At 42.8% G+C, this 26,348-nt stretch overlaps 1 protein-coding gene across 1 annotated transcript in view; it reads right to left on the bottom strand.

The window, feature by feature from the left end:
* Window positions 1-26,052, bottom strand: part of GRXCR2 (glutaredoxin and cysteine rich domain containing 2) — a 74,388-nt gene extending 48,336 nt beyond the window's left edge. Inside the window, exon 1 of the mRNA XM_085614488.1 lies at window positions 25,695-26,052. Coding sequence (XP_085470614.1) covers window positions 25,695-26,033 — 339 coding nt within the window. The 5' untranslated portion in view covers window positions 26,034-26,052. The remainder of the gene's footprint in view (window positions 1-25,694) is intronic.
* Between the last annotated feature and the right edge of the window lie 296 nt (window positions 26,053-26,348).

Here is a 26,348-nt window from a genome sequence, read left to right as displayed (position 1 = left end):
TGAATGAAATAGCATTTGGGTTAATTGCGAAACTCTGGGTTTATTTCTCAGGAGCATTGGGTCTCCAACTATGTGTCTTAAATACTAGAGAAACAATTAGCTAATGCTTGTTAGAAGGGTGAAGTAGAGGGATGTGCTACTTTATCAACGGAAGTAACGATTCCGTGGTAGGCCAGAGGTAAGCGCTGCTCTCGGGAAAGACGGAATTCTCGTGAGAAAGGTCTTTTGCTGTTCTTTGGTTAGCGAAGCGGACAATGGAGACGTTTCTATGTTGTTACTAACAGAAGTGTAGAAATTGAAACAAAAAACGTACTGAGCAGATTTGTAAAGGAGGGGTAGACAGGAGCAAGAGCTGCCGCAGCGGCTGCTGATGGCAGAACGACCGCGCTGGGATTGGACATTCGGTCAGAACTGTGAAACGCTCCGGATTGGTGCGTTAGTGTACGCCGCGCTAGGAGTGGAGAAATACAGGGTGACGTAGACGCTCCTTATTGGTGCGTTAGCATGAGTCGCGCTGGGATTTGAGGATTGTGACAGTGACGTAGACGCTCTGAATTGGTGCGTTGTGTTTGGATAGAATAACGGGACAGTTGTAAAGAGAGATTAGTGATACACGAAAGACAAGAAAATGTATTACGATCCACCAGAAAAGGACAAAAAGTCATGGTTTGGAAGAATCAAGAAGCGGTTTAAGAAGGACAAACCGGTCAAAACTAGGGAAGGACGGTTACTTCATCCACCGAAAACCCCCGCATCCTTTATGATTGCGAAATATGGGTATCATACTTGTATTTGGTTAGACAATTGGGTGAGATATACAAAAGAGGACGGAGCATTCGCTTTTCCAGAACATGGTTCATTTAATTTGGCAGTTTTGAGAAATTTGAGAGAGAAAATGATGAATTTGGAACCAAGACCTAGACCGACACAGTTTGAGGCTTTGACGGAATGGGAAGACGAAATGCATGAACGAGAGAGACAAAGAAATGGTAGAGGATATAGGTACCTGTTTGGTAAACCATACGGACATGAAACGCATAATGATCGAATGAGAAGATGGCGGGATGCGAGTATGACTGAGGGTGTATTCCCTGTAAGAACTGTTGGAGAGAATGAAGGACGAAAGTGTGTAGAAAAGAGACATAATGTGGAATCGAGAGGGTATGGAGTGAATGAGTCTGGGGATGATGTTCTTGATGCTATGTTCTATAAGAATCCACCACCGTATCGACCAGAACCAGAAATATTAACTTCAAGTGCCCCAATGAAAGAAACAGTACGAATTATAAAATCGGAACCAGAGTTCCAAAGTTTGCGTAAAAACAATGCCATTAGAGAGATAGAAAAGAGGTCGGAAGAGAAAACAGATGGAGAGAATTCTGAAGAATTAGCAAAAACGACCCTAGAATTAACAGAGAAAATAAGAGAATTGACTAAGAATCTAGAAGCAGTAACTGTTCCAGTAACGATAGGTCCAGTAATGCCTATTTTTGACAAACAAAAAGACAGTGAGCATTGTTTAACAGTCCCTTATAAAAGTAATAAACCGGTTGAACAACCAAGAGTGAGTCAGAATGAGAATCCATGGAGACAGACTATGAGTATAGTTGAACCGAATTTTTTAAATAACCCGTTTGTAGGTCAGAACTGTGCAGAGAGACGTATGACAATGATAGAGACAATGTCAGAAACACAAAAAGATTTTGGACAAGGAAATGTAGAGAAGCCAGTAGGACCATCAACAGATGAGTTAAGTGAATGGTTAAGAAGCTTGGAGAGAAAAGACAAAGAATCCCAATCAATTGATGTGGCTAAGTTATGAATGGTATTGGAATAATTAATAGTAGGGACTATCCCAACAGAAAAATTGAAAACTTATCAGGATGAAGAATTACTATTTTTGTGCAAAAGTGTGACCTGGAGAGCGAAAAACTTACATGAAAGGTTAGAAGAAGTGGCAAATGAGATGGGTATTGATATTGAAAAGGTAAAAGCCTTGCAGAAACCATATTGAGTAGATTTCACTGAAAAAGATATTGAAAACATGAACACCACAGGACGAATAGGTCAGATTAAGGACATAATTATTTTATTGAGAAAATGGGGAGATGTGGATAAATGGAGAAGCAGGTGGTATAGAAAACGTGATGATGCCTCAGATAAGACATTTTCAGCATTTCCTGTAAGAGAAAAGGAAAAGGTAGTGACAGAATGCCCTATGAGAGAGATTCCAGGAGGAGGATATGTACATGTCCCATGGACGAGGCAGGATATTTTGTCTTTTACGAATGATTTCCCTCGACTGCGCGAGAAGCCCGTCGAGTGGTACAGGCAGGTAGACAGATTTGTAAAATTGACTAAAGTGCTATGGATTTATTTGAATAGTCTATTTGACATAATTGTACCAGCAGATTGATGGACAGAGTGCAAGCTCATGATAAATTGGCCAACTCAGGAATATCCTAGGGATCCTAAAACAGGAGCTCCAGACCCCGAGGTAATGAAGAAATATGAACAGGTTATGGTATTTTTGAAAAACCAAGTGCCCCCTAAAGAGACAGATTGGGTAAAAATTGATCGAACACATCAATAAAGTAAAGAGTCAGTACATGCATATTATGAGAGGCTAATACTAGCTTTTAAGCAGTTTAGTGGAGATGAGAATCTGAGTGAAAAGGATTTGAGTCATTTTGTATACAGATTTGTATATGGTTTACGTCCAGAAATTGGTGAAATGATTAAACAGCATACGGTAGATTGGCAAAACAAGAAAATAGACGAAGTATTGAGACATGCTAATTATTTCAGTGATGAAATTGAAGCAAAACAGCGAAAGTTATAAGAGAAGGCAATGTGGGCGCAGGTAAAAGTAGCCGAGAGACAAGAAGCACAATTAGTCGAACAAGCAGGGTCAAAGCCGAAATTTAATCCTGGTAAAAATAAAGGGAATATTGAGGAAGCTAAAAAGAAATTTCCGTGTCATAATTGCGGTAGGATAGGGCATTGGAAATCCGAGTGTAAATTTCCCCCAAGTACTAATAATGAAAATCCATCATTGAACCCACAGGTGCAGCATGAGGTGAGTGGTCAACTGCAGCAACAGCAGCAAGTTGTTACCCCACAGAATCAGGTGCCAAAACCGCCTTTTCCACAGAGCAGAAACTCACAGAAGTATAGTAGTGAATCGGGATTCTACAATGAAGAACAGGTAAATAAGCTGCCACGCGCTAGCGCTGTTTCGCAGTATTGGCTGCAACGCGATGAAAGTGACTCAGAAGAAAGCTATTGACGATGCCGAAGGGAGGAAGGAGAGTGCGTACTTGGTGCAACTCTAGAAGTAGACCAGACAGGATCATTTGTAGATGGGAAGGTTAATGATGAAAATATACATTCCTAGTGGATACTGGTGGTACTCGATCAACTGTTAGATCAGCTGATATTAAGAATCTTCCTCTCTCGGATGAAACGATCCAAGTAGTTGGTGTGTCCAACAGACAGATTAAAACGTACCTTACAGAACCAGTGAAAGTTAGCATAGGGAAATTTTCAGAAATGCACCGCTTTGTGGTGTGTGACACCAGTCCTGTGAATTTATTAGGTAGGGACCTGTTGTGCAAAATGAATTGCACTATATTCTGTACTCCGGATGGAATAGCTTTTGAAACACCGGATGATGATGTACTGTATAAGATGACCATAGCTAACAGAGAAAATGAGGTTACTGAAACATATGCTGTATTCAACCCTTATGAATTACCTAAAGAATTAAAAGCGGAAGTTTGGGATTTCACTGGAGAAGATGTAGGACTAATGAGAAATGTAGATCCAATAAAAATAACAGTAAAGGAAGGAGTAACATACCCAAATGTCCCGCAATATAAATTGACACCTGAGATAATTGAAGTAGTAACTCCTGTAACAGAGAAAATGATCAGGCAAGGAATTTTGAAGTAATAATGAGTAGTCCATGTAATTCACCATTAATGGGACTGAAAAAGCCTAATGGGAAATTCAGGATAGTGCAAGATCTGAGAAAGGTGAATAAAATTGTGGTATCATGTTGCCCCATTGTACCGAATCCATCAGTGATCCTATATCAGATTCCCCATGATGCAGAATGGTATACAGTGAGTGATCTGTGTCATGCTTTCTTTTCCATTCCATTGCACCACGACAGTCAGTCCATTTTTGCATTTCGTTTTGGCGAGAGCGTATTTTGGCATGGTGTTGAATCCCACAGGGGTATACAGAAAGCCCCTCAATATTTAATCAGTTATTGAAGAAGTCTTTGGAGAGTCTAGAAATGCCTGAGAATTCAGTGTTAGTTCAATACATTAACGACCTTTTGGTGGCGTCAAAAACACGTGAAGCTTGTGAGGTAGACACGATAGCCTTGCTAAATCATTGGAGGACTTAAAGTGTCACCATCAAAGTTACAGTTTTGCAAAAAGGAAGTACAGTACTTAGGACATAACATTGAGAAAGGACTAAGAAAAATAACAATAGACAGAATCAGAATTATAAAAGGAATGAGAGCTCCCATGACTGAAAGAGAGGTGAGAATGTTCTTGGGAATGGTTGGATACTGTTGTCAGTGGATCAGCAATTTTTCTTTGATTGCAAAACCTTTGGTACGACTGACGAGAAGTGATGTGAGAGATCCCATTGAGTTGAACAAGGAGGAATTGGCAGCATTTAGAAAATTGAGAGATGGTTTGTGTGAAGCACCTGCATATGAGAAAGAATTTGAGTTGAATTGCAGTGAGAGAAATGGATGTGCACTTTCTGTGTTAATACAGAAGCATGGAAAATTGAGGAGACCAATTGCATATTTTTCATCAATGCTTGATCCAGTAGCTGTAGCTTTACCTGGATGTTTGAAAGCGATAGCTGCAACTTGCCGAAGTTTGGAGCAGAGTGAATGAATTGTGATGGGATATCCATTGAAAGTGTTTGTACCTCATGATGTAGCGATCCTGTTAACAAGGAGTCATACTCAGTACATGACACACAGTCGGCTGACTAATTATGAAAAGGTCATATTAGGCGCAACTAATGTGAGTCTTGCAAGATGTTTGAATGTAAATCCCGCAACATTGTTGCCTGATGCTGAGAATTTGGAAGTAAGAGATGAAGCAGATCATGATTGTTTGGATGTACATGATTTTTGTACAAAACCACGACCAGATATAAAAGATGTACCTTTGCCAGAAAGTGATTTTGTGATGTTTGTTGATGGGTCATGTTTGAGAACAGATGAAGGAGTGCTGAGTGCAGTGTATGCAGTGTGCACAGTCGCAGCAGTCATAGAAGCATCCTGTCTGAAAGGAGTAAAATCGGCTCAAGTAGCAGAGCTTGTGGCTTTGACTAGAGCATGCAAGATTGGGAAAAGTGTGAGAGTGACTGTTATAACTGACAGCCAGTATGGCTTTAGAGTTGTCCACGACTTTGGCCAACTATGGCTACAAAGAGGTTTCCTAACCTCGAGTGGAACTCCTATTAAGAATGCTGAAGTGGTTGGAAAATTGCTTGAGGCGATACAGCTGCCTAGACAATTGGCTGTTGTAAAATGTGCTGCTCATAGTCAAGGTGGTGATTATATTGCCACAGGAAACAGATATGCCAATGACATGGCACAGTATTGTTTACGTAATCAGAATTCGGTCAATCGGGCTAAGGAAAGAGAAATGTCTTCTTGCTCATTGATGTTTACTAACATTGTAGGAACTTGGGAAGAGGTAAGACAGTTGCAAGAAGGAAATGAAACGGTGGGTAAAAGCAGGATGTGCCCCAAGAGAGAAGGATCATGTGTGGGTCTATCGAGATGGAAGACCAGTTATGCCTGATAGCATGATGTCTACCATGGCACGGATGTATCATTGCCAGGGACACATAGGGAGAGACGCCATGATCAGGTCATTTAAGCAGACCTGGTACAATGCAAAATTTAGACTTGTAGCAGAAAGTCTTTGTTAAAGATGCCTAATATGTCAGCAATACAATCCTGGGAGAAAGACAGTAGTGAGTCTAGGAACAATAGGTCGAGAAGGAGTGCCTTTCACCAGAATGCAAGTAGATTTCATTGAGATGCCTCCCTGTAACAGACTGAGGTATGTTTTGGTTGTGGTCTGCCTTTTCTCTAGGTGGGTGGAAGCATTCCCAACAAGGAGAAACGATGGGATGACAGTAGCCAAGCTACTGCAGAGAGAGTTCATCCCTAGGTTTTGGTTCCCAGTGACAATTGAATCAGACCGAGGAGGACATTTTCATAATGAGATTGTAAAATTAATTTGTGAAGCATTGAATGTACAACAGAAACTACATTGTGCCTACCGACCAGAGGCTTCTGGTGTGGTTGAACAGATGAATGGTACTATCAAAAATAGAATAGGGAAAATGTGTTTACCCACAGGTGTGAAATGGCCTGATGTCTTGTCTCTGGTACTCATGACTATTAGATCAATTCCAGACAGAACTACAGGATTAAGTCCTCATGAAATAATCATGGGACGAGCCATGAGACACGTATTTATACCAGTCAACAAGCGGATGACTATAACTGATGACATGGTGTTGGAATACTGTAAAAGCCTGGCTGGCGCAGTTCATTCTGTGTTTCATCAGGTTGGAGCGGATGCCACCACCCTTGAAAAGAAGCAAGCCCATGATCTGAGCCCAGGTGACTGGGTAAGGATAAAGGTCCACAGAAGAAGAAATTGTTTAGTTCCAAGGTGGGGAAAGCCAAGACAAGTCATTCCGACCACGACAACAGCTGTGAAGTGTGCTGGTCTGAAAAACTGGATCCATGCAAGTCACACATTGAGAATTCCAAATCCAGTGGATATCACAGAAAAATAATATTTTGATGAATCAGAATCAATTACTGAGTCAGATGATGAAGAGTAAAAACACGAGAAAACTCTGAAAGGGGGGAAACAGAACCAAGTCTAACTTTAGTTCCCAGAAGTAGCTCTCTGAGAAGAAGATTGCAGATTTCTGAATCCAGTGATTCTGGAAACGAACAAGAAACGCAACGTTCTAGAAAAGAACACAGAAAGAAAAGAGGGAAAAATACTGAAGAAACAATAAAAGAAATTCATGAAAAGGAAGTACCAGATGAGAGACTGAGAGAAATTCCACCGGAAATAACAAATTAAAGTGAACAAGGGACAGGTACAGAGAGAGAGGGACAGATTTCTGCGGAAGACCCCCGAGGAGGTGTAGGGAACTGCAACATCCAGTTAGGTGAAGGGACAAGTAGCCAGCAGGAAGATTGCATGTGGGAGACCTGAGGAGGGACAGAAGTATGGAAAACAAAACAAGTGGTGGAAGAGGAAATTGTTGAAAAGACAAAGCAAGTTGAGACAGAGTCTGAAGAGAGTGAAAATGAAATACCTGAAGGTCGAGTTCTAAGAAAGAGAGCTTGGAGGAATGAAAAGAACGACAAAGGAAGTAAAGTAAAAAGAGTTGCAAAGGATGACATTTGGCCCAATAAAATAAAGAAATTGAGATATCGACTGACACGAGTGAATTCACCAAGAACTGAACAGGTGAATGAAGTAACAAGTCAAGAAAAATCAAAAGAAGACGAAACAACTGAGAATAAAGAAAGTAAAAGAACAAGGAAACCTAACCAGAAGTATAAGTCACCGGAATGGACGTACGTGGCTCTGCCTGAAAAGGGAGAAGAGGCAGATAGTCAAGGAAATCCAGAGGAGGCTGTACTGAAAGTGGTTGAAGAAGAGGAAGAATCGGAAATCCTGAGAGTTCTCTTGTCCAACATTGGAGAAGAAGAAACGGACGTTCAGGAAATTTTGTATTTGGATGACGAGAGGAAAGTGAAGAACGATGAGATGCCAAACTGAATAGATCAAGGAAGCTGTTGATGAAGAAAATAAGAAATTAAGTCAAAAGATAGATACTGGTAGAACCAAAGAGGTGTTTGAGCCTTAGGTTAGAAAATTAGTTGTGAAGTGAAAGAGGCTAAGTCAAAAGACACGGTCCATTTTTAACAAAGATGGCTAACATAGATAGTAGCAAAGGTAGATGTACATTCATGAAAAGATGGTGTAAAATGTGTTGTTGTTGTACAGGATTATTAATGCTTTTATGGAGCATCCTTGCTCTTCTTATTTCTTTTAAAGTCACTATAGATACATTAGAAGGACATAGTGAGAACAAAACTAATATAGGGAAGATTCAAAAGGTAGTTCCAACTAGAATAGATAACAATTATTTACATAAAGACAGGTCAATAACAGATTTTTCTAATAATGTGTTTTCAAAATTATTGTATGAATATGTAAAGACAATGGATGTAAGGGACTGCTACGTATGCATGCAGTTACCTGCCTCTGTTTCTGAAGGAGTGACTTATCATCACCTCCCAGCAATGTATGGAATAACATGTAGAGTAATAGCTAGTTTATTTTATCAAACAGGAAAATTAGAATATTATTTTTCAGATGTAGATAACATTTTTGCGCAAGTGCCTGCCTTTAACAAACTAAACAAGGTAAAACCTGCTAGGGTATTTTTCTTAGAAACTGAAGAACTAACATTAGAATATATTTTTAGAAACAATTTAACGAGCAGTTTGAAGAAAGAGGAAAGGACATTCTTAGACATGGTTGAAGAAAGCAGACTGAAAATGCAAAGAAAGGCAGCAGAAGGGAAAGTGGAGAAAACAGTCTGGGATGTAGAAAGAGAAAAACACTTGAAAGGAGAAGCTAGTCCAACTATAGCTTTAGATTGGCCTCAGAAAGGGAAATTTTGTATTCAAAGGAATCAAACTGTGTATGATAATTACTTTCTAGGTAATAGTGAGTGCCATGATACATATCAAATCATGGGTGGATGGGGATTTAAAGGCGGAAAAGATCCAGTCTTTCCTGGATTATATTTTATTTGTGGAAACAGGACATATTATCGTTTGCCAGACCATTGGTATGGCACATGTTACGTAGGCCTGGTTCTTCCGAAAAGTTTTCATATGGATAGAGGAGAAGATGGTGTAAATAGTTTAAGTAATCATTTAGTACGTAGTAAGAGAGAATCTTGGACAGAAATTGTAGGTGACATTTTTGGAGCATTGATACCAGCAGTGGGACTATCTCTGAATGCAAAAAAAATTAGAAGACTTTCAACAGTAGTGGATCACTTGTCAACAAGCACCGCTGGAGGATTTTTATTGGTAGACACTGAAATGGTTGCCATGCGTGCTATGGTAATGCAAAATCGACTTGCCCCTGATATATTATTGGCAAAAGAGGGTGGAGTCTGTGGAATGCTGAAAGTTCAACATTGTTGTACTTACATTCCTGACGAAAGTAAAGATCTGAAAATTTATATTAGGAATATTACTGAATTGCATGATGAAATTGTACCAGTGGAGGTTGAAGGTGTTTGGGAAAAGATCGGAAAGATAATTGCTGCTATTAAAGATTTACTAGTAAAGCTTGGTAGTACATTTATAGGTAAAATATTGTTTCCATTAACATGTGTGATTTTTATAATATTAGTGATAAGATTAGGTTGTATTTGCTGTGAAAATAATAAAAATAAGAAAAGAGTAAAAAGCGAAAAATTAAGAAGAAAAGACAAGAAACAAGAAAGAGAATTTGAGGAGATAGAATTGGAGGAGTGGAAGGAAAGTATGTATGAATCAGCAAAAAAAGGAGATGTGGGTGAGACTGAATTATGATTAAGAGCAAGAAAACATTTAAGATTCCGTAAAAGACAGAACAAAATTTTTGGTTGGTATGGTGATAAAATCACCAAAGGGGGGATTGCTGGAGCGGGTAATGCAAAAATGTTGTATACCCTCCCCATTTTTGCATGTTTATGCTAATTAAATTAATTACTCAATTATAATCGAACTAATGGATTGAAGTGGAAATTAATAATCAATCTTATTAATAACTGAAATACACGTGGGATTGCTTTGCATGACTTTATTAATTTGTAAACTAAATTATGTACGCATACTAATGATAGACAATTAGAATATTGCATGATATATGTCGCTTTTGTGATGTATTTGTGCTTTATTCAGTAAGTATAAACCGCTTGAGTGTTGCTTATTGCTAGATAAATACATACACATATGGGTATTAGCGAGGGAATAACATTTTATTAGTTATTTCTATGTATTAATTGCGTTTTGTGTTTCTTTTGCTTCAGTTGACCATTTGGGCCTGCCACAAAATGGCTGCCTCCGGTACCTAACTTGACTGTCGACGCTACACGAGGTTTTGGGTGAAGTGCGCCTGCGCTAACGCCAGCTACAGTGGCCTCGTCATGACCCTAACCAGACTGTACCCACCAAGGTCGCCCTGGGAAGCAAGCCAGCTTTTCAAAAAGAACAATAAGACGCCTCTTAAAACCGGAACAAGCAAGACTGATGATCTAAGAGACATTATTTCGTGAGAACCCTGTCAGACGATCTTCGATTGTCCAATCAGAGGAGCTGGAAACCATTATTTGTTACATTTTGTCAATGATTTTACTATAAATTATGGTAGAATAGAGAGGTTGGTGCTGGTTTGTTTTTGGCTTTCTCGATTTCCTGACGTTATGCTGACGGAGAGGAGGGTGACGCTGCAGGACAGCTGTTTCCCTGAATCTTTGATGGACTAAATTAATGCCCAAACTCCTGATGAACTGAAATTACTAAATTTGATGGGCATAGATTTGCGAGACTACCGGATTTGACTTCGAGGACGACAATTAGCCAGAATAGGTAAATATGACGATTGGCGACTTGAATAAATGAATGATTTAATTTGCATTAATTAGATAAAGATTGAATTGATTTGATTAACTACAGTATGAGTTGGGTTGTTTATTCATTGAAATTGTATTAATTTAAAGGTAAATTAGAGAATTGGAAGTCAACCTAAACCTGCAACTAACTGATCCATCCCGATTTATGAGAGGAATACTAAGTGTGAAGTTCAGGGCCTAATGAGTATCAGAAGGTTGTGTAGATTTGTTGCTCATTAGGGTTAAGAGGTAATTCCTTTCATGTCAGCGTTTGGAAGATAATCGCCTCTCGAGAAACACAGATTGATGGTGAGTGAATGAGGGTGTTATGGGCCCCACCAGCGAATGTATGGATAAGTGTATGTTTGTGAGATCTTTGGTCTGTGACGGAGGGAGGGATTTTGTACTGCACCATGCAGCAGTAGCTGCATCAGAGCCTCCAGGGCTGGTCATCTGCTGATTCCAAGCTGCATCATTGCATGTGGTCACCACCCACCCTCATCGCCCCATCAAGCTAATGACCAACGTCCTCAGAAGTGCAGAAGTGAGGTAATACATTATGAGCAGGAGTAAAGATTTCAAGCTTTGCCAAAGCAAACTTGTGGATAATATTTCTAGGTGAACAATGGATCTTCTGCGCTACTCATTCGTACAATACAGTCCATAGTCCATGCCTGCTTCTTCAGTGGACTGCCAGTGGACACAACTAAGTTACTGGCGATCGTTTAAAGGACAGTCAGCTAGGAAAAGTCAACTATGACTTCAGAAATAAATCATGGATCATTTGGACTGAAATTCTCTAGCTTTGTTGACATACCATGCGGGCACAGTAGTGTTCACAGGGGCACCTATGGAGAGCTGTATATTATGAGTTATAAAAGTGGACTGCAGCCTCAGGTAACCTGCGATGCAGGTGGCATCCCAGTCTACCCATGGAAAAAAGCGGATTTTCAAACTGCAGAATGCAAAGAAAAAGGATAAAAGGTAGAGTTGAGAAGCTTCTTTTACTTCCCGAGGGTCAACTTTGGGTCTCTGTGTTCTATGTGGTACAAAGACCACTGGGACTCTGTACATGGTGAACCTTCAACCTGTTTCAAATTTCTCTTAATGGCATCTGTCCGTGAGCACTTCATCTGATGCAGGGCCGGCTTTAGTGTTGGTGGTGCCCTGTGCAACAATGTTTGTTGGTGCCCCCCAATAACCACCTCCATTCCGGATTCCGTCACTGCCACCCTTCAACAGTGCCCCTCAAGTCTCCATAACCACTCTCTCTCAGATGTGTTTAATTCATTTTATAGCGCCGTTGCCACTTATACTAGTGTAGGGTTTCAGAGCACTTTACATCACACACACTACACAGAGACAATCAATCATAGGTGTGTAGATTAGTGTATAGGAAATACTACATGGTAAAGGTGTCAGGTCATCCATTCTGGTAGACAGTATAGTTTAACAGACCTTGACCTGGAGAAGCTCAAACTCTTAATTTAAAACTTAACACCATGGTTGGGGGGTTCTTTTTAATAATCAGAATTGATTTCTATCCAAATGAACCTGTTTTTCCAACATTAGGATAATGAAAGACGGGATAAGATCATGACGTTCTAATCTATGCTTTGCAGTTTTTATGCAGCTCTTTGGTAACAGTTAATAGCTCATTGTTTTATGGTAGGATAATAATTTATAAACTGCAAATCACAAAAGGATCTCTCCGGATAAAAACAGTAACCCACTGACCTATTTGTATTATATACGCTTTGTGATCTGAATGGTGCACGTTCTTTGCAGCAGGCACATTAACCCTCTGCGCTACCTTACCACAAGTCAAAACTTCCAAAAGACAAACTTCCGATCTCTCTCTAAGAAGCACATTAATCACCAGAGTTATCTTGACATTTATATTTGTACCTGTACATTTCTGGAGGACAGGAATGCGGCAGCAGTTGCTTTTAAAACCCAAGAATACTTCCAAATACGACATCCCACCGAAGCAGGAGCCCGGTGCGGTCGCACCAGTCGCACTGCCCTAGAGCCGGCCCTGATCTGATGAGTGGTGCCAGGGTGAGCCCCTGCCCAGAGTAACTTAGGATCATTTGTACCTTACCTTTCCAGTGGAGCAAGGGTCTCTAGCTTCCCAGCTCTATCTCCTTGCCTCACTCTTTGAACCTCTGATTCCTTCCTGCTCAAGTAAATATTCCACTTGTAGGCTGCACACAAAGCACAGTGGGGTTTTGACCATCGACCATTGCTGAGTCAGGAGGACAGGGCTGGTTGATGTCCGGCTCATTATGCCAGACACACCATTCAAAGATCTGGATGGGAGGCCAGATCTACCCTCCTTCTCAAAATGGAAAGGCATGGAGTAGCCCAGAGGACAACCCACATATCGGAGTGAGCTGGTGCAGCTTTGGTCACTGTCCTCAAAGGAAGCCGTCCTCTTCCCACTCCACAGGCTGAAGAAACACATACATGAGCCTTTGCAGTGGCAGAGAAACAGAGCTAGGATAGGCCTCCTCAAGAAACTACTGGAGAAGGAAATGGGGCAAGGCAACTGATCCGGAAATCAGGTGATCTCCTGACATCACTGTGTTTCTCCAGAAGACTCTGACAATGGGAACCTGTACCTCGATCTATTTAGAGGCTTGTCTCCCTTGGGAATCGGATTTCACTGCTGGCAGTCACCTTGAGGAGGAGAAAGCAATAAGAGTTTGCAACCAGGAGCCAGTAAACCTTTTGCGGGGTCCATTCAGAGTGGAAGATGTGTACCGGTGTAGCTCTATGAAGGCCTGTGGCCAACAGCATATTGCCAATCCAGAATCTCGATAGGCAACTTGAGGGCACAGGGCCTCTCAAACTGCAGCAGGACAACTGCGACTGCACACCCTCCAGCTGGGAGGTCGAGATCCTGTCGCTTCTCCATTCAGTGTGTGTTGCTGTGAATGCTGCAGTTGGAATGTGGGATCCATTCCTTCATAATTGCAATCATATTCCATACAGTGACATCTCCTCCATTGGGCATTTCAGGCGGATCTCCACCAGCAGAAAGGAAGGGAGGAGGAAGATGGCAAGAGACTTCTGTGCTGCAATATCACTCCAGAGTCTACCAGCAGGAATGCAGAGCAGGTTATGCAAACCATTAGTAAATAGAAGGTACTGGTCACTTTCAATGTTGCCCTGATTTCGCATGTGCAGTGTATGTGTGGGAGGGAGTGGTGATGGACCTGCTGCCAAAGGGGAACTTTTTTTAGGACACAAGACATCACTGTTCAGTTTTCCTTCTTCCTGGTCCAAGGGAAGCTGCAGCGGCATGGGTGAAGGCACACCGAGCGGGCAGATCCGCCACTCCTGGGTAGGAGATCCTTCCTCTTGTCTGTGACACCGGGCTGTGGTCCTCCGGGCAGCAAAGGCAGAGTCCGCCTGTGTCCCCTGGTCTTTCTTGCGGCGGTTGCTGAAGTGGGCACATTGGGGAATGGCAGGTTCTTGGGCTCCTAGGGAGGCTGGCAACCCCCGAGGCACACTTAGGTCAACTTCGGGCACAATCCCATGTCAGTTAACTACACCTTGGCCACTCCCCTCTCTGGACTCAGTGGCTGGCCTTCTGCTTCTCGAGCAGACAACTCCGGAGTGACAAGTCACTGAATCTCGCCTCTCACTAGGCGCAAGCTCCCAGGTATCAGGCTCCAGTGCGATGCATAATCTTGAGGTGATGTCCCCTCATCTCTGTGAGACTGAGACTAACTATCAGCGATACGAGTGCCGGACCACAGCACCTCTGCAGAGTACCCCTGATATTACTGAGTGAAGGAGCCTGGAACTGGACTGAAGTGGGAACATTTGAGTCCCAATTTTAAACACAATTTGCCGACAGGGGATGTGGATCCACTCTCTAAAGTACAGGAACAGGTTAGGTGTGGGTGCCTTTAATACTTTAGTTTCTGAGTTCAGTGCAGACACATACTTTGTGTTCTTATAGATTCCCTGTATGTGATGGATCTCCCAGAAAGTACTGATGAGGCAGGATCCAAGCATGAGCACCCACATTATGAGCACAATAATGGTAAAGCTCTGCGGATAGCTGGCTGTCATCAGCCTCCCTGCATGGGCCACTGATAGCGAAGGCAAATGGACCAAATCATGCCTAGAAACTACTATCTCTCTAACAACGGAACCTACTGGCTCACCCCTATTCCCCAACAATAACCAAACGGCAATGCTCTGGAAGGACTAATAAACAATCCCCTACTAAAGAGGTTACCATAGAATTTCTAAAGGTAGCCTTGAGTCTCTCCAAACATCAGTGCCTAGGATTATAGTCTCGAGCTTAGGAATGCAGGCAATACACGTCCGTTGTCCTGGGAGGCTGTATTACAGCCTTCGTTTTGTGCATGTCAAACCAGGGGAGATCTAAAATGGATCTCACTGGGTCCCCCCGCTGGCTTCAGCCTTCCCAAATTTGCAAACAACATCGAGTCCTGCTGTCATTTTCATTTCATTTCATGAAGCTTTATTCGGTGCATTCAAAGAAACAATGACCATAAAAGCACATAAGCAAAACACATAAAAGATTAAAAAATCATGCTTTTCCTGAGCTGAATAGACTTACATAAAAACGTAGCAATAAAGAAACATTTGTCCGGAGAATTCAGTTCATAAATCAATTTCATAGCATCCTCCACATTAGAAAACGCATATTTTTAAAAAATTGGTTTTAGATAAACAATCCTCATGTTCAAGAAAAGAGTGCAAATTAGCATAAAGTGCAGGGTGCTCTGTTTCAAGTGACCATCACATGGGCACGGTCCAACTGGCTGTTTCTTTAGTTGTGGAAAAGCCACCAACCCGTGGGCCATCCCAAGTCTGAGTCTAGTCAGAACAAACCTATGAGCAGGTTTGGTTACCAGGCTCAAATACAGTTGGAAGCCATCACTATGCATATATTTATTGTACAGAATAACTGAAGTGAGGCGTCCGCTTAAAACTGCACGTTTTTGGGCTCGATACGTCATGAAAATAATTTTCATATCTAACTTTGAAAGGTTGCCAGTAGAACCAGGATCTGCCGCTATATCGAGTCCAAATATAGTATCAAAGCTATCCACAATATAGTTGAGCCATGGTATATTCGAAAAATAGCCCAGTTTAAGGCAGTCCTCAATGACAGACTGGTTAAAAACTCTCTCCTCCTTAGTCCAGATTGCACGCCATACCATTAGTGGCCTTAACAAAATCAGGTCACTTAAGTGGGTGACCCCAACTTCTCTATGGATTAAATCAGTGGAGGCTGAGGTGGGGACACAAAGCAATTTTTTGACAAAACAGTTTTCTTCCCTTTGCAAGGAGTCAACATTAGTATGGCCCCACAACCCAGCCCCATATAATGCGATGGAAACACTTCTGGCATTATATATTTGGATCATGTCACTGATTCTTCTGTCGCCGATCTTAGTGGCAAATTTAAAAATACCATAGGCACTTTTCTTCATTTTGAACCTAACATTCATTAAATCATGGGACCAACTACCATCATGAGAAAAGATAACACCCTAATAACAGAATTTATCCACGTCCTGAACTTTCACCCCATCGATAAAAAAGGCATGATTTTTTTTACCTCTAGTACCACAAACCATAGTGTGAGTTTTACTCTTATTAATGACTAGCCTCCGTTTACTGATAAAGTCTGAAAACTGGTCCATTAGTCGCTGCAGACCTATCGGGGTCCAGGACAGGAGCACAGCATCGTCCGCATAAAGCAGAACTGGGACGCCTGTTCCACCAATCTGGGGAGCATCTGCTTTAACTGTTTTCAGGACCGAATCGACCGCATTAATAAATAGAGTAAACAGAAAGGGGGCTAGGACACAGCCCTGTCTTATCCCACGTTTTACGTCAAAATTTGGGGTACACTCCCCTCCTACCCCGAAACGCACACATGTTTGCATTCTATCATATAATCTTGCTAAGAAAAAAATGATAGCCTCTGGTGCGCCAAGTTCCAACAGGACTGGCCATAAGATGGAATGGTCCAATAGGTCAAACGCGCTGCTTAGATCGGCAAAGCAAAGATATAATGTGCCTGGCTTGGCCCTGGTATACTTTCCGATAATTAAGTCTAAGTTCAGGCATTGATCTAGTGTTCCACGTCCCTTTCTAAACCCATATGGCGAGCTTGCCAGGATCTCATTTGCTTCCGCCCACTCTTCCAGCCTAAATAACAATACTCTGCTCATAATTTTTACTGAGGAGTCAAGCAGACTGATCGGACGATAATTACTAGCTACCGCCTTGTCCCCTTTCTTATAAATAGGGACAATGATCGAATCTCCCCATGTAGGTGGAATCAGGGTTGTTACGGCAGCATTCAGTGCCAGGGTGAGTATGGGTCCCCACATCAGTGGTACTGTCTTATAAACATCAATGGGTACTCCATCTGGGCCCTGCGCCTTCCCCCCCTTACTAGACTTAATACTATTCTCAACTTCTGACAGAGTAATGTCTAGAGGGACTATGGGCCAAATTCTTGGTTCAACATCAATAGGGCCTGTTCCTTGAAATCCAGGCCTCGCTACCAACATTAGATACAAGGTATGGTACTTTATCATCCCTGAGAAAAGGAGAATTTACCGTGGACCAGAACAGGCAGTTATCTGAAGTTTCAGCCGCCTGCGATAGGTTATCCCACGCTTCTTGTTGTAAATCCTTCTTCCTTCTAAACAATGCCAATTTATATTCAGATCTTAGATAGGCAACTAGGGTTTTATCCCTAGGCCTAGCTCCTAGGGCCTGTTTCAGTCGGGCTGAGATAGAGGTACATGTATGATCGAACCAACCCTTTCCCTGATGGGACTTGGCCATCCTACTAGTGGTGAAGACACCCTCAATAGTTTTATTGATTTTGATAAAGTTATTCATGATGACAGTAGATGTACTATACATATTCAGAATGCCTTCAATTTCAACCAAGGATTTAGATACGATCATGCCCATGACAACTGCCGATTTTTCCCCCTTCCATCTTAACCGGGTTCCATTTCGCCTATGCGGCTCAACGTTACACAGGCTTTTGGTCACCTGTTGTCTGCTACACTTCCATATCTCAGTTACCATTACAATACGATTATGATCACTAAGTGTAGGGTCCTGTATTACTGATGTCTGAAAATTGGGCACAATAAATGATGACACCATAACATGATCAATGAGGGAATTAAAGTTCCTTCTCGTATAAGTGGGAATAGGTTGGCCATCTGCATCCTTCCCAGGTTGCAGTAGCTCTAAATCATAAGTTGCCATGAGATTGTTAATTGCGTCACCATATGCATTATGGGGAAAATGTGAAATATAATTATCACTATTGTCTAACACTCCACAAGCCCTAAAAAATGACAAAGGACAAATGGTAAGATTAAAATCACCTAACCAGATGAAGTTAAAAGAACATTTTGCTTCGGTAACAAGCTTCATGAGTGCCCTTTCTAGTTCCTCAATAACTAGATGTCGGGTATTATTAAAAATGTTATTGTAAAAATGTATAACACCACCTCGTGTCCGTCCTTTTCTCTAACCCACAGAATTTGTGAGTGTGTTCCTACAGTTATATGTTTAACAACTGTGAGTGATAAATCCACGGACAACAGAAAAAGCAAACCGCCCTTTGCTCTACCATGTCTCGATTCTATGGCTTCCAAGCTATAACAGGCAAAGCCATCAACACTAGGTTTACTGGTACACCACGTTTCCTGCAAACAGAGGATATCGTACGACCCAACCAGGTCCACCCAGCCCTGATTGTTTTCCTTTGAGTCCTGCTGTCATTCAGCATGCATAGACAAGCACTTGACATACATACATGGATGTCAGATCATGGTCTGGACATAAAGTGCAAGTGGATCTTTACATGAACACATCTGGAGGCCTTTCATGCTAACTTTGAGGAGGTAAAAAGCCCTGTCCAACATTATGGAGTAAAAAATGGTATACTGCCACCACTGCTCACAGTGCATGTCCCAATTGACACAGACGGTAGTCTAATGTCCACTAAAGACTACGTTTTTGGTGCCCCATCATCTTAGAGCCAGGCCGGCCTCAGCTTGCACATAGGGTTTTGTGTGTTCTGGAGGCAAACAAAATACCAGTTTTACATGCATCTTGCGTACTTGCGGGCAGCAGTGCACATCTGGTTACCATGAGGGGCACGTTCCCATTTGATTAGTAAGTCTGTACAGAAATGTGTAGGGTAAGTAGTGCTGTGCAATATTTGAATGAATAACAATTATCTTCACTTGACTCCCATATGCTAATCAACTAGCCTGACAAATCCCAGGGAATGCCCCCTAGTGTAATCTAAATCCAGCACTGCATGATCATAGCATGGATCTGTGCAGGAACAAAAGTCCCACACTATGTGAACAGATGTACAAGCACAAGACTTTGCTGGACAGGGAGTGCATGCAAGCTGCATATTCAGCAACCTATAAAGGAAGATGCCTCACCATGCAAAGGACGGGTGGCAGAGGTTAATTTGTGCTGCAATCGGACAGGTCTTTATTCACAGGGCACATTGGAAAGGGTCTGGTGGTATACAATGGACATCCTTTGTCTCCAATAACTAGAGCGCCCTGAGTTTCAGCACTGCGGCTGTGCTTGAGTGTATGTGTTGGGAGTCATTGTGCTGGTCGCCCCCTGAGTTTCAGCACTGCGGCTGTGCTTGAGTGTATGTGTTGGAAGTCATTGTGCTGGTCGCCCCCTGAGTTTCAGCACTGCGGCTGTGCTTGAGTGTATGTGTTGGGAGTCATTGTGCTGGTCGCCCCCTGAGTTTCAGCACTGCGGCTGTGCTTGAGTGTATGTGTTGGGAGTCATTGTGCTGGTTGAGTAGATGGTGTAGGTGAATAGAACTAAACACCTCATGATGGCTTTGGTCTAAGGAATTGACAATATGCATAAAACTGTTCTTTGGAATTCCTATTGCTGGTCTTTGGGCTCAAGGGAGTGTGGTTGGGGCAGAAACACCCACAGCCTGCTATGCTTGAAGATCTATCTGAAACCATCAGTGATTGAAACAGGTTAGGCTGCCTGGGCAGCCTAGCCCTCTGATATGTCCAGCAAAAAAAGACTTAGCAGTCCATTTTCTTCCAACCAGCGCAGAAAAGTTGAAGGTGGTAGTCCTTTTTGTTGAGCCTATCTTTCTGTGAGTGAGCCGGTTTCCTTCCTAGCTTGTCGTTAAATTCACCTTGACTTTGAACCGTTTTACAGCAACTACTGAGCGGAGCAAAATTCAGATTTATTTTATTCTCATCACAGCTCACAAAATTACAATCATTTTTTTACAAAGCCTATATAATAAACACTAAAATATGGTTATTTAATGCGTCTCTAGGAAGGAATTAAAACATGAACTATTTAGTGTAGATAGCACAAACATACAATTTAAGGCTGCATTTATAGTCCTTTTGTTATTATTCCTTAAAAATATTCAATGAAGAGAAAGACCAAGAAAAAATAAAGAAGGGCATTCAGATTCGTAAATAATATGTGGAATTTCTAGGCATCAAGAGGCAACAATTCTGACTTCCATTCTGATCCTAGAACAAGCTCCCAAATGCATCTGTATCCAAGATATCCTATGCAAAGAAGAGCATCTAACAATAGGACTTCTTATTATGTCTCAGTATTTTTGTCATTTACTGTAGTGGAAACTGGTTTGAGGTGAATTATTGTTTGGTATTGGCATATCTAAGCCATCAGCTGAGAGGAGGAAGATGGATCTGCACCAGAACTTTGGGTTGGTGATCCCCACAATGGATACAAACAATCATAGATCAAGAGGCAAAGTTCCTGCCATTGTGCCCGGCTTGGAAGAAGAGGCACTGTACTATTTAATGTAGACCAGGCCCTGACCTCAGGGCCCATACCAATTTCCAGAGGACTACGGTCTGAATGGAGGAAGCCTCTTGCAGTGATCCTGCTCTGGAGGAGCCCAAGGGCCTGCAATTCCAGTTGCCTGAATTGAATCTGAAACATCTCTGCAACTTCTGCATCGTGGGAGGGTTTACTGTGTGTGGGAGACACTCAATGGCTTGGCCTACTGGTGAGTCTGCACTTGCACATTTAGTTCATGTTGTGGGCACCTGATTAACTGGGTGGATGTGAGAATCTGGGATAACCGTATGTGTTTGATAGCAGTGGTACCTACATATGGTCACTGAACCCCCCCCTTGACCTTGTGTGGGCCTCTATTGACCAATCACTGAGCATTAGAGGAACCTTAAGTTTCATCCCCTTTTGTCCTAGCGCCATGTTCCATTGGATTGACCCAGCTGTCCATAACTTAGAATTGTGAGAAGCAAAGTTCTATATCATGCTGTTCTTACGATATTGTGGTTGGGGAATCAATTTGTACCCAGCCTAAACCAAGAGCCTCATTATCCACAATATCAGACAGTCCATTTGGTGACCATGGCCATATTCTGACTCCCACACCAGAAAAATGCGAGCAAGAGTTTCAAGATTCATATTCCTGTACCTTCTGGCACCAGTTCTGTTCTAATCGCAATGAACATATCTGTCTCCCGTTGAACATAAGCACAATGTGCAAGGTGTGGAATCGTTTAGAATTACCACTAGTTCCCTGAATTGCGATTGCGACCACTGTTAGATATACCTGAGTTTGGAGGACTCAGTATTCATGATAATCAAGCTAATTGCACCGGTGTAACGAAACTTGAGGGGGCCCCCCTGCAAGACACGTGGAGGGCAGCCGCGGTCCGTGCAGGTAACAGTGGTGGGGTGGAGGGGCCGGGTGGGGGGGATTTCGAGGGATGATGTAGAGGGAAAATTTATTAATTATCTAACTTTCCCTCTGCATCGTTCCTCGAACCCCCCCCCCCCCCACAGCCGGCCCCACCACCCCACTGTTGTTACCTGCACAGACCGCGGCTGCTGGAGGGGCCTCCTCCAGACTCATTAAGGAGCTCTATCGGCAGAGTTTTGTGCTGAGGGAGCCCCCTGGAACTTGTGGGGCACCTCGCACTGCGGGGGCTGTGGGGCCTGCGTTATGCCACTGGTTCATTGAGATACTCTATTGTGAGCCGGGTGGGCCATCAAGTTTCTGAGAGTAGTGCCCCCGACCACTCTGCTGTCAGACAGCTTACTCCGACGGAGTAGGGACTGTAATAGCCAGAATATCACACTGCCCACCATATTTAGAGCAGATGGTTTAAGCTTTTATATGTCCATCAACAGCTGTAGCATAAAGACAAAAAGAAAAATGACCTCCACTCAGGTTGTGGGGGTCATTAGTTTTTGATTTTCATTAGCAAACTTTGAGTTTGTTTTTGAAAAACAAAACTTAGTGCGCGGCATGCATCAAGCTTGCAGTGCCTTCAGAGGAACAGCCATCACCAGTGGTGATCTTTAAATATGGCAGACAGATGGGCCACCCCACCAAACTCTAAATCGGACTCCTTCATTTTTCCATTTGCCAGACCGTAGCACACTATTTTTGTGGTTTTGGCTTCCAGGTCGCTTTTGGATGGATGGCTGTTGGGTCTTGGCTACAACCCAGCTGCAGTTGCTTGGGCCCACTGAACTATCCATTTTGAACATCAAGCTGCAGAGGAAACAAGGACAAACCACAGACAGTGATGTCATTATAGACACATTGTTGCCCTCCATTGCCAGGTGTGTGACTGACAAGTCTAGTAGAAGGCCTTTAGATTAGTCCACTTTGAAGAAATTGCAAAGTGTACAGCACGCGGCGGCACGGTTAGTGTTAAAACTCCCTAGGAAATCTTCAGCCTCAACTGCATTAAATTCTCTACACTGGTTGCCACTGCATAAGAGAATTCTTTTCAAACTCCTGCTCACAGTTTTTAAATCCTTGAAAAATATAGGTCCCAAATACCTTGTTAAACGTTTTATCCGCTATGATCCTGTACGTTGTCTACGATCCTCAGGGGCCAATCTTGCTAAGGTCCCGAGGCATAAATACAAAACTAGGGGCGGAAAAACGTTCACAGTCCTAGCAGCAAGAGCTTGGAATAATTTACCTGTAAATCTTAGACTGATTGAGTCCGAATGTCTCTTTAGGAAACAACTGAAGACCTGGGTCTATCAGCAATCAGATACCTATGTGCTAGCAGCCATCTAGATCTTTTCACCGCTTATCCCCTATACGCATGCTCAGCGCCAAGATGCTCCTTCCGGAGCGAATGTTGCGCTTTATAAATACCCAAATAACAATAACAATAACAATTACACAAGGACAGAAAACTGAACTTGTGAAGGACATTACTGATTGCAAAGAGTATATTGTATGCTGTTCACTCTTAAATCCAATGGCTTTAGAGTATTACAGATAGTGGTTAGAGAGGTGTGATCCAAGACTGGATTTAGGAGAGTCTTGAGTTCATTGTTAAAATAATGCATTATGTCTCCAAGCTTAGCTCAAGAGCTGGGGTTTAAATCGCTGGGCTTCATTTGGGCTGGTTTCTTCCATGGCAGTAAAAATAAGCAAGCCTTGAAACCGGTCCCGATCAGGCCCTCCATTTCTGCCCAAGACCAAAACAAAAAACAATTCAGAGTGGCCGAAGAGTGAAGATGAGGAGTTTCCCTATCATGTGCGGCAAAGGAAGGTGGCCAGGAGCACTCTGTGTAATCGCTCACCTACTGACAATCACTCTAAGCCCTTTCTAAATTGTATTTTGGATATCTAGATATCTTGTCGTTCTGCAGTATAAGGAGGAGGGTGGGGATTGTGGCACAGATGTCCTATGCATCACCCTGCCTCTCAATCTTTAGAACTTCATCTTGGTGGCGCGTCCAGGGTTGTGCTGACCTTCAAGGCAGGAGGAAAGACAGGTTGTTTCATGAAGCGACAATAAGGGCCAGATTTATTATTGTGTTGCAGTGCCTTTGCGTCACGTATGGTCTTAAGTCAGATTTATCAAGCAATGCAAATCCACCTTACATGGCATGGCCCTCCATGCTTGGTAAATCTGGCGTAACGCAAGGCAGTGCAAGTCGCTGCTGTACAATACTCTGGTGCTCCTTGGGTGGAGTGTCGGTGTTCCCACTCATCCACCCTTGGATATTAGCGCATTCCCAGATTTACCATGACTGGTAAACCTGGGAATGTTTACCCATGACTGGTAAACCTGGGAATGTGTCAAAATGCTACACCTTCCCAGCGGCGGTGTAATGAGGAGAAATATTTATATTTCTCCTTGTTGTGCCGTCCCAGGGAAGGCGCAACAAGGAAAGAGGAAAACGCCTCTAAGGATTGTTTTAGCATAGGAAGGTGTCTCTTCCTGCACAAAAACAATCCTGCCTGCAATGCGGGCACCCTTGCACCGTGGTGCAAGGGTGCCTGAGTTGGCGCTAGGTAGCACCAGCACAGGCAGAGAGCAGGAATGTGCCATATATTAGCAAATATGGCACATTCCTCTCCTAACCCTTTTACACAATGCAGCAAGTTTTCTTATGATACATCTGGCCCTATATGAGATTGCTGTAGGTCTAGGTGAATAGCCATTCTAATAATGACCATGCACATAGCTCACAACAGAAACCTTTGTTTCTTTTCCCTTCACAAGAGGAATTAACTAACACCAAACTCAATGCTCAGGAGAACGAAAGCTTGAGTTAGTGCGGGAGGGTTTTGGACATGTATCTTCACATGTAAATCTTTGCATCATGTTCATAACTAACTGAGCTATCTTACCATCACTGGAACTTGGTATCTGATTGTTACACCTGAGTCTCAAAAACAACCCACTGAGCAACATTACAGCATTCCAGCCTGCAACTACTGATCACCCCCAGTGCACTGCAGCACTGGTAGAAGCTGACACTTGCTGCCTAGCCATCCCTTCAGCTGGTGACATAAGGTGCTGAACTTTATTACCAGCTAATAGGTGTGGGTAGCAGACATGATCATTAACGTCCCTGCTGTGGGCATTAGTAGGCAAAGTGAAGGGCAGAGTTTTAAATGGTATTGAGGACAACACAGCCTTTCATTCGTCTCAGTTTGATAAAAATGAGTGATAATGAGGTGGGTAAAAGCAACACCTGTCATTTACTGTGCCCATTAACATGGGCGTGTCCTGCTTTCACATGGGCGGTGCTGGAGGCCTGATTTCAAAGGCGGTACCCGAATACAGAATGTTATCATTTGAGTGCATTTGTCAAAAGTCCCAAATGCTCTGCGCCTATTGGCCGAGAATAGGGCGGTGCTACTGATCCTAGTTATTGTCCTTGTAAAGAAGAGTTTATTTATGAATGTGTGAGGTGTTGAACTGCAAACCACATGTACAATGCCACTCCCTTTGTTTGATAGACATCAACACTTATAAACGGGCCCTAGTTCTTAGGCCCCTGTCATTAAAGACAACCTCCCACCCAATCCTTTTCATGCCACTGAGAGCACTGTTCATCCCTCTCACAAACCACTTCTTTGCATCTCAAGTGAAGGTGGAGGGAGTATAGGAGAGTTGAGCCTTGCATGTAAAGGGATCTAAATACTAACGAAATTGTTTGTCTCCTAAATAAATGACATGGAACATAATGTCATTTTGTGTTCAAGACAAACTGTACAGATTTGTTCCCAAACTGCAGACATTCTCGCGAGGTTTTAAGCACACAATTGGTTCTGAGCTGTTCCGGATAGCCTCCATAATGTTCCGGATAGCCTCCATAACCCTTATCTGACACAGACACCATACACTGCACTGATGCTTTGCTGGTAAGGAAGTTCATGTGATTCGCATTTAAATTTAGAACTGGTTCGCTGACGCAGGTTCATTACTACATGGTTAAAAAATACCTATTTTATTGAGTGCACAGGGCATTCTTCAGGTTAATGGTCCCAGCATGTCCAATCACTCAAAGAAATGGCCACAAAATATGTGCAAGGAGAGGCAGAGCTAACATACCTTCTGGTCATTCCCTTGGTAGTCGTTGAAGAGTGACGCCCCACCGGCCAGGCTATAGGAGCTTCCTTGCCTGAAGACGCTGATCCTCTTGGCCGTGAGGCTGACTGAGGGGTAGAAGCTGGGGTCTGAGATGTCTCTGCTGCTGAAGAATTGGTCGCCTGGCTCAAAGCACTTGTGGATGAAGCTGTGTGGGTAGTCTTCTTCTGGAGACTCCAGCTCTTGGCCGTCTTCGTAGACCTGCTTCAGCACTCGCCCGCTGTAGGCCGAGGACACCTTAAATCGGACTTTGCGAGGTCTAGCCTCGTATCTCTGACTCAACATCCTTGGTAGTTCATCCATCTATTCCAGGTTCAGTGTCTCCCCAAAGACTCTCTTGCTGAATGAAACTAGTAAGAGTCTGTCTCTTCGTTTGTTTCGCTGGGTGATGCATAATTCAGGCCTAGCATCCAGTCACCTGGGCAGCCGGGTATTCAACACCGACTTATGAAATATTGATAGCCGCCAATAAAAGAACTATCACCACAGTGGCCCACTGCAAAGAACTCTGCAACCTGTTCCCATTACAGGGAGAGGCGTCAGTTTACAGTACGGACAATAAAGTGAATGAAACTGGCCTAGGTGGAATTTAATGGGTGGAGATATGGTTTTTTTTTG

The sequence above is a fragment of the Triturus cristatus genome, chromosome 7, assembly GCF_964204655.1.
Source record: "Triturus cristatus chromosome 7, aTriCri1.1, whole genome shotgun sequence".
Taxonomy (NCBI): Eukaryota; Metazoa; Chordata; class Amphibia; order Caudata; family Salamandridae; genus Triturus; species Triturus cristatus.
The sequence above is the reverse complement of the archived record's forward strand: the minus strand, read 5'-3'. Positions and strand labels throughout refer to the sequence as shown.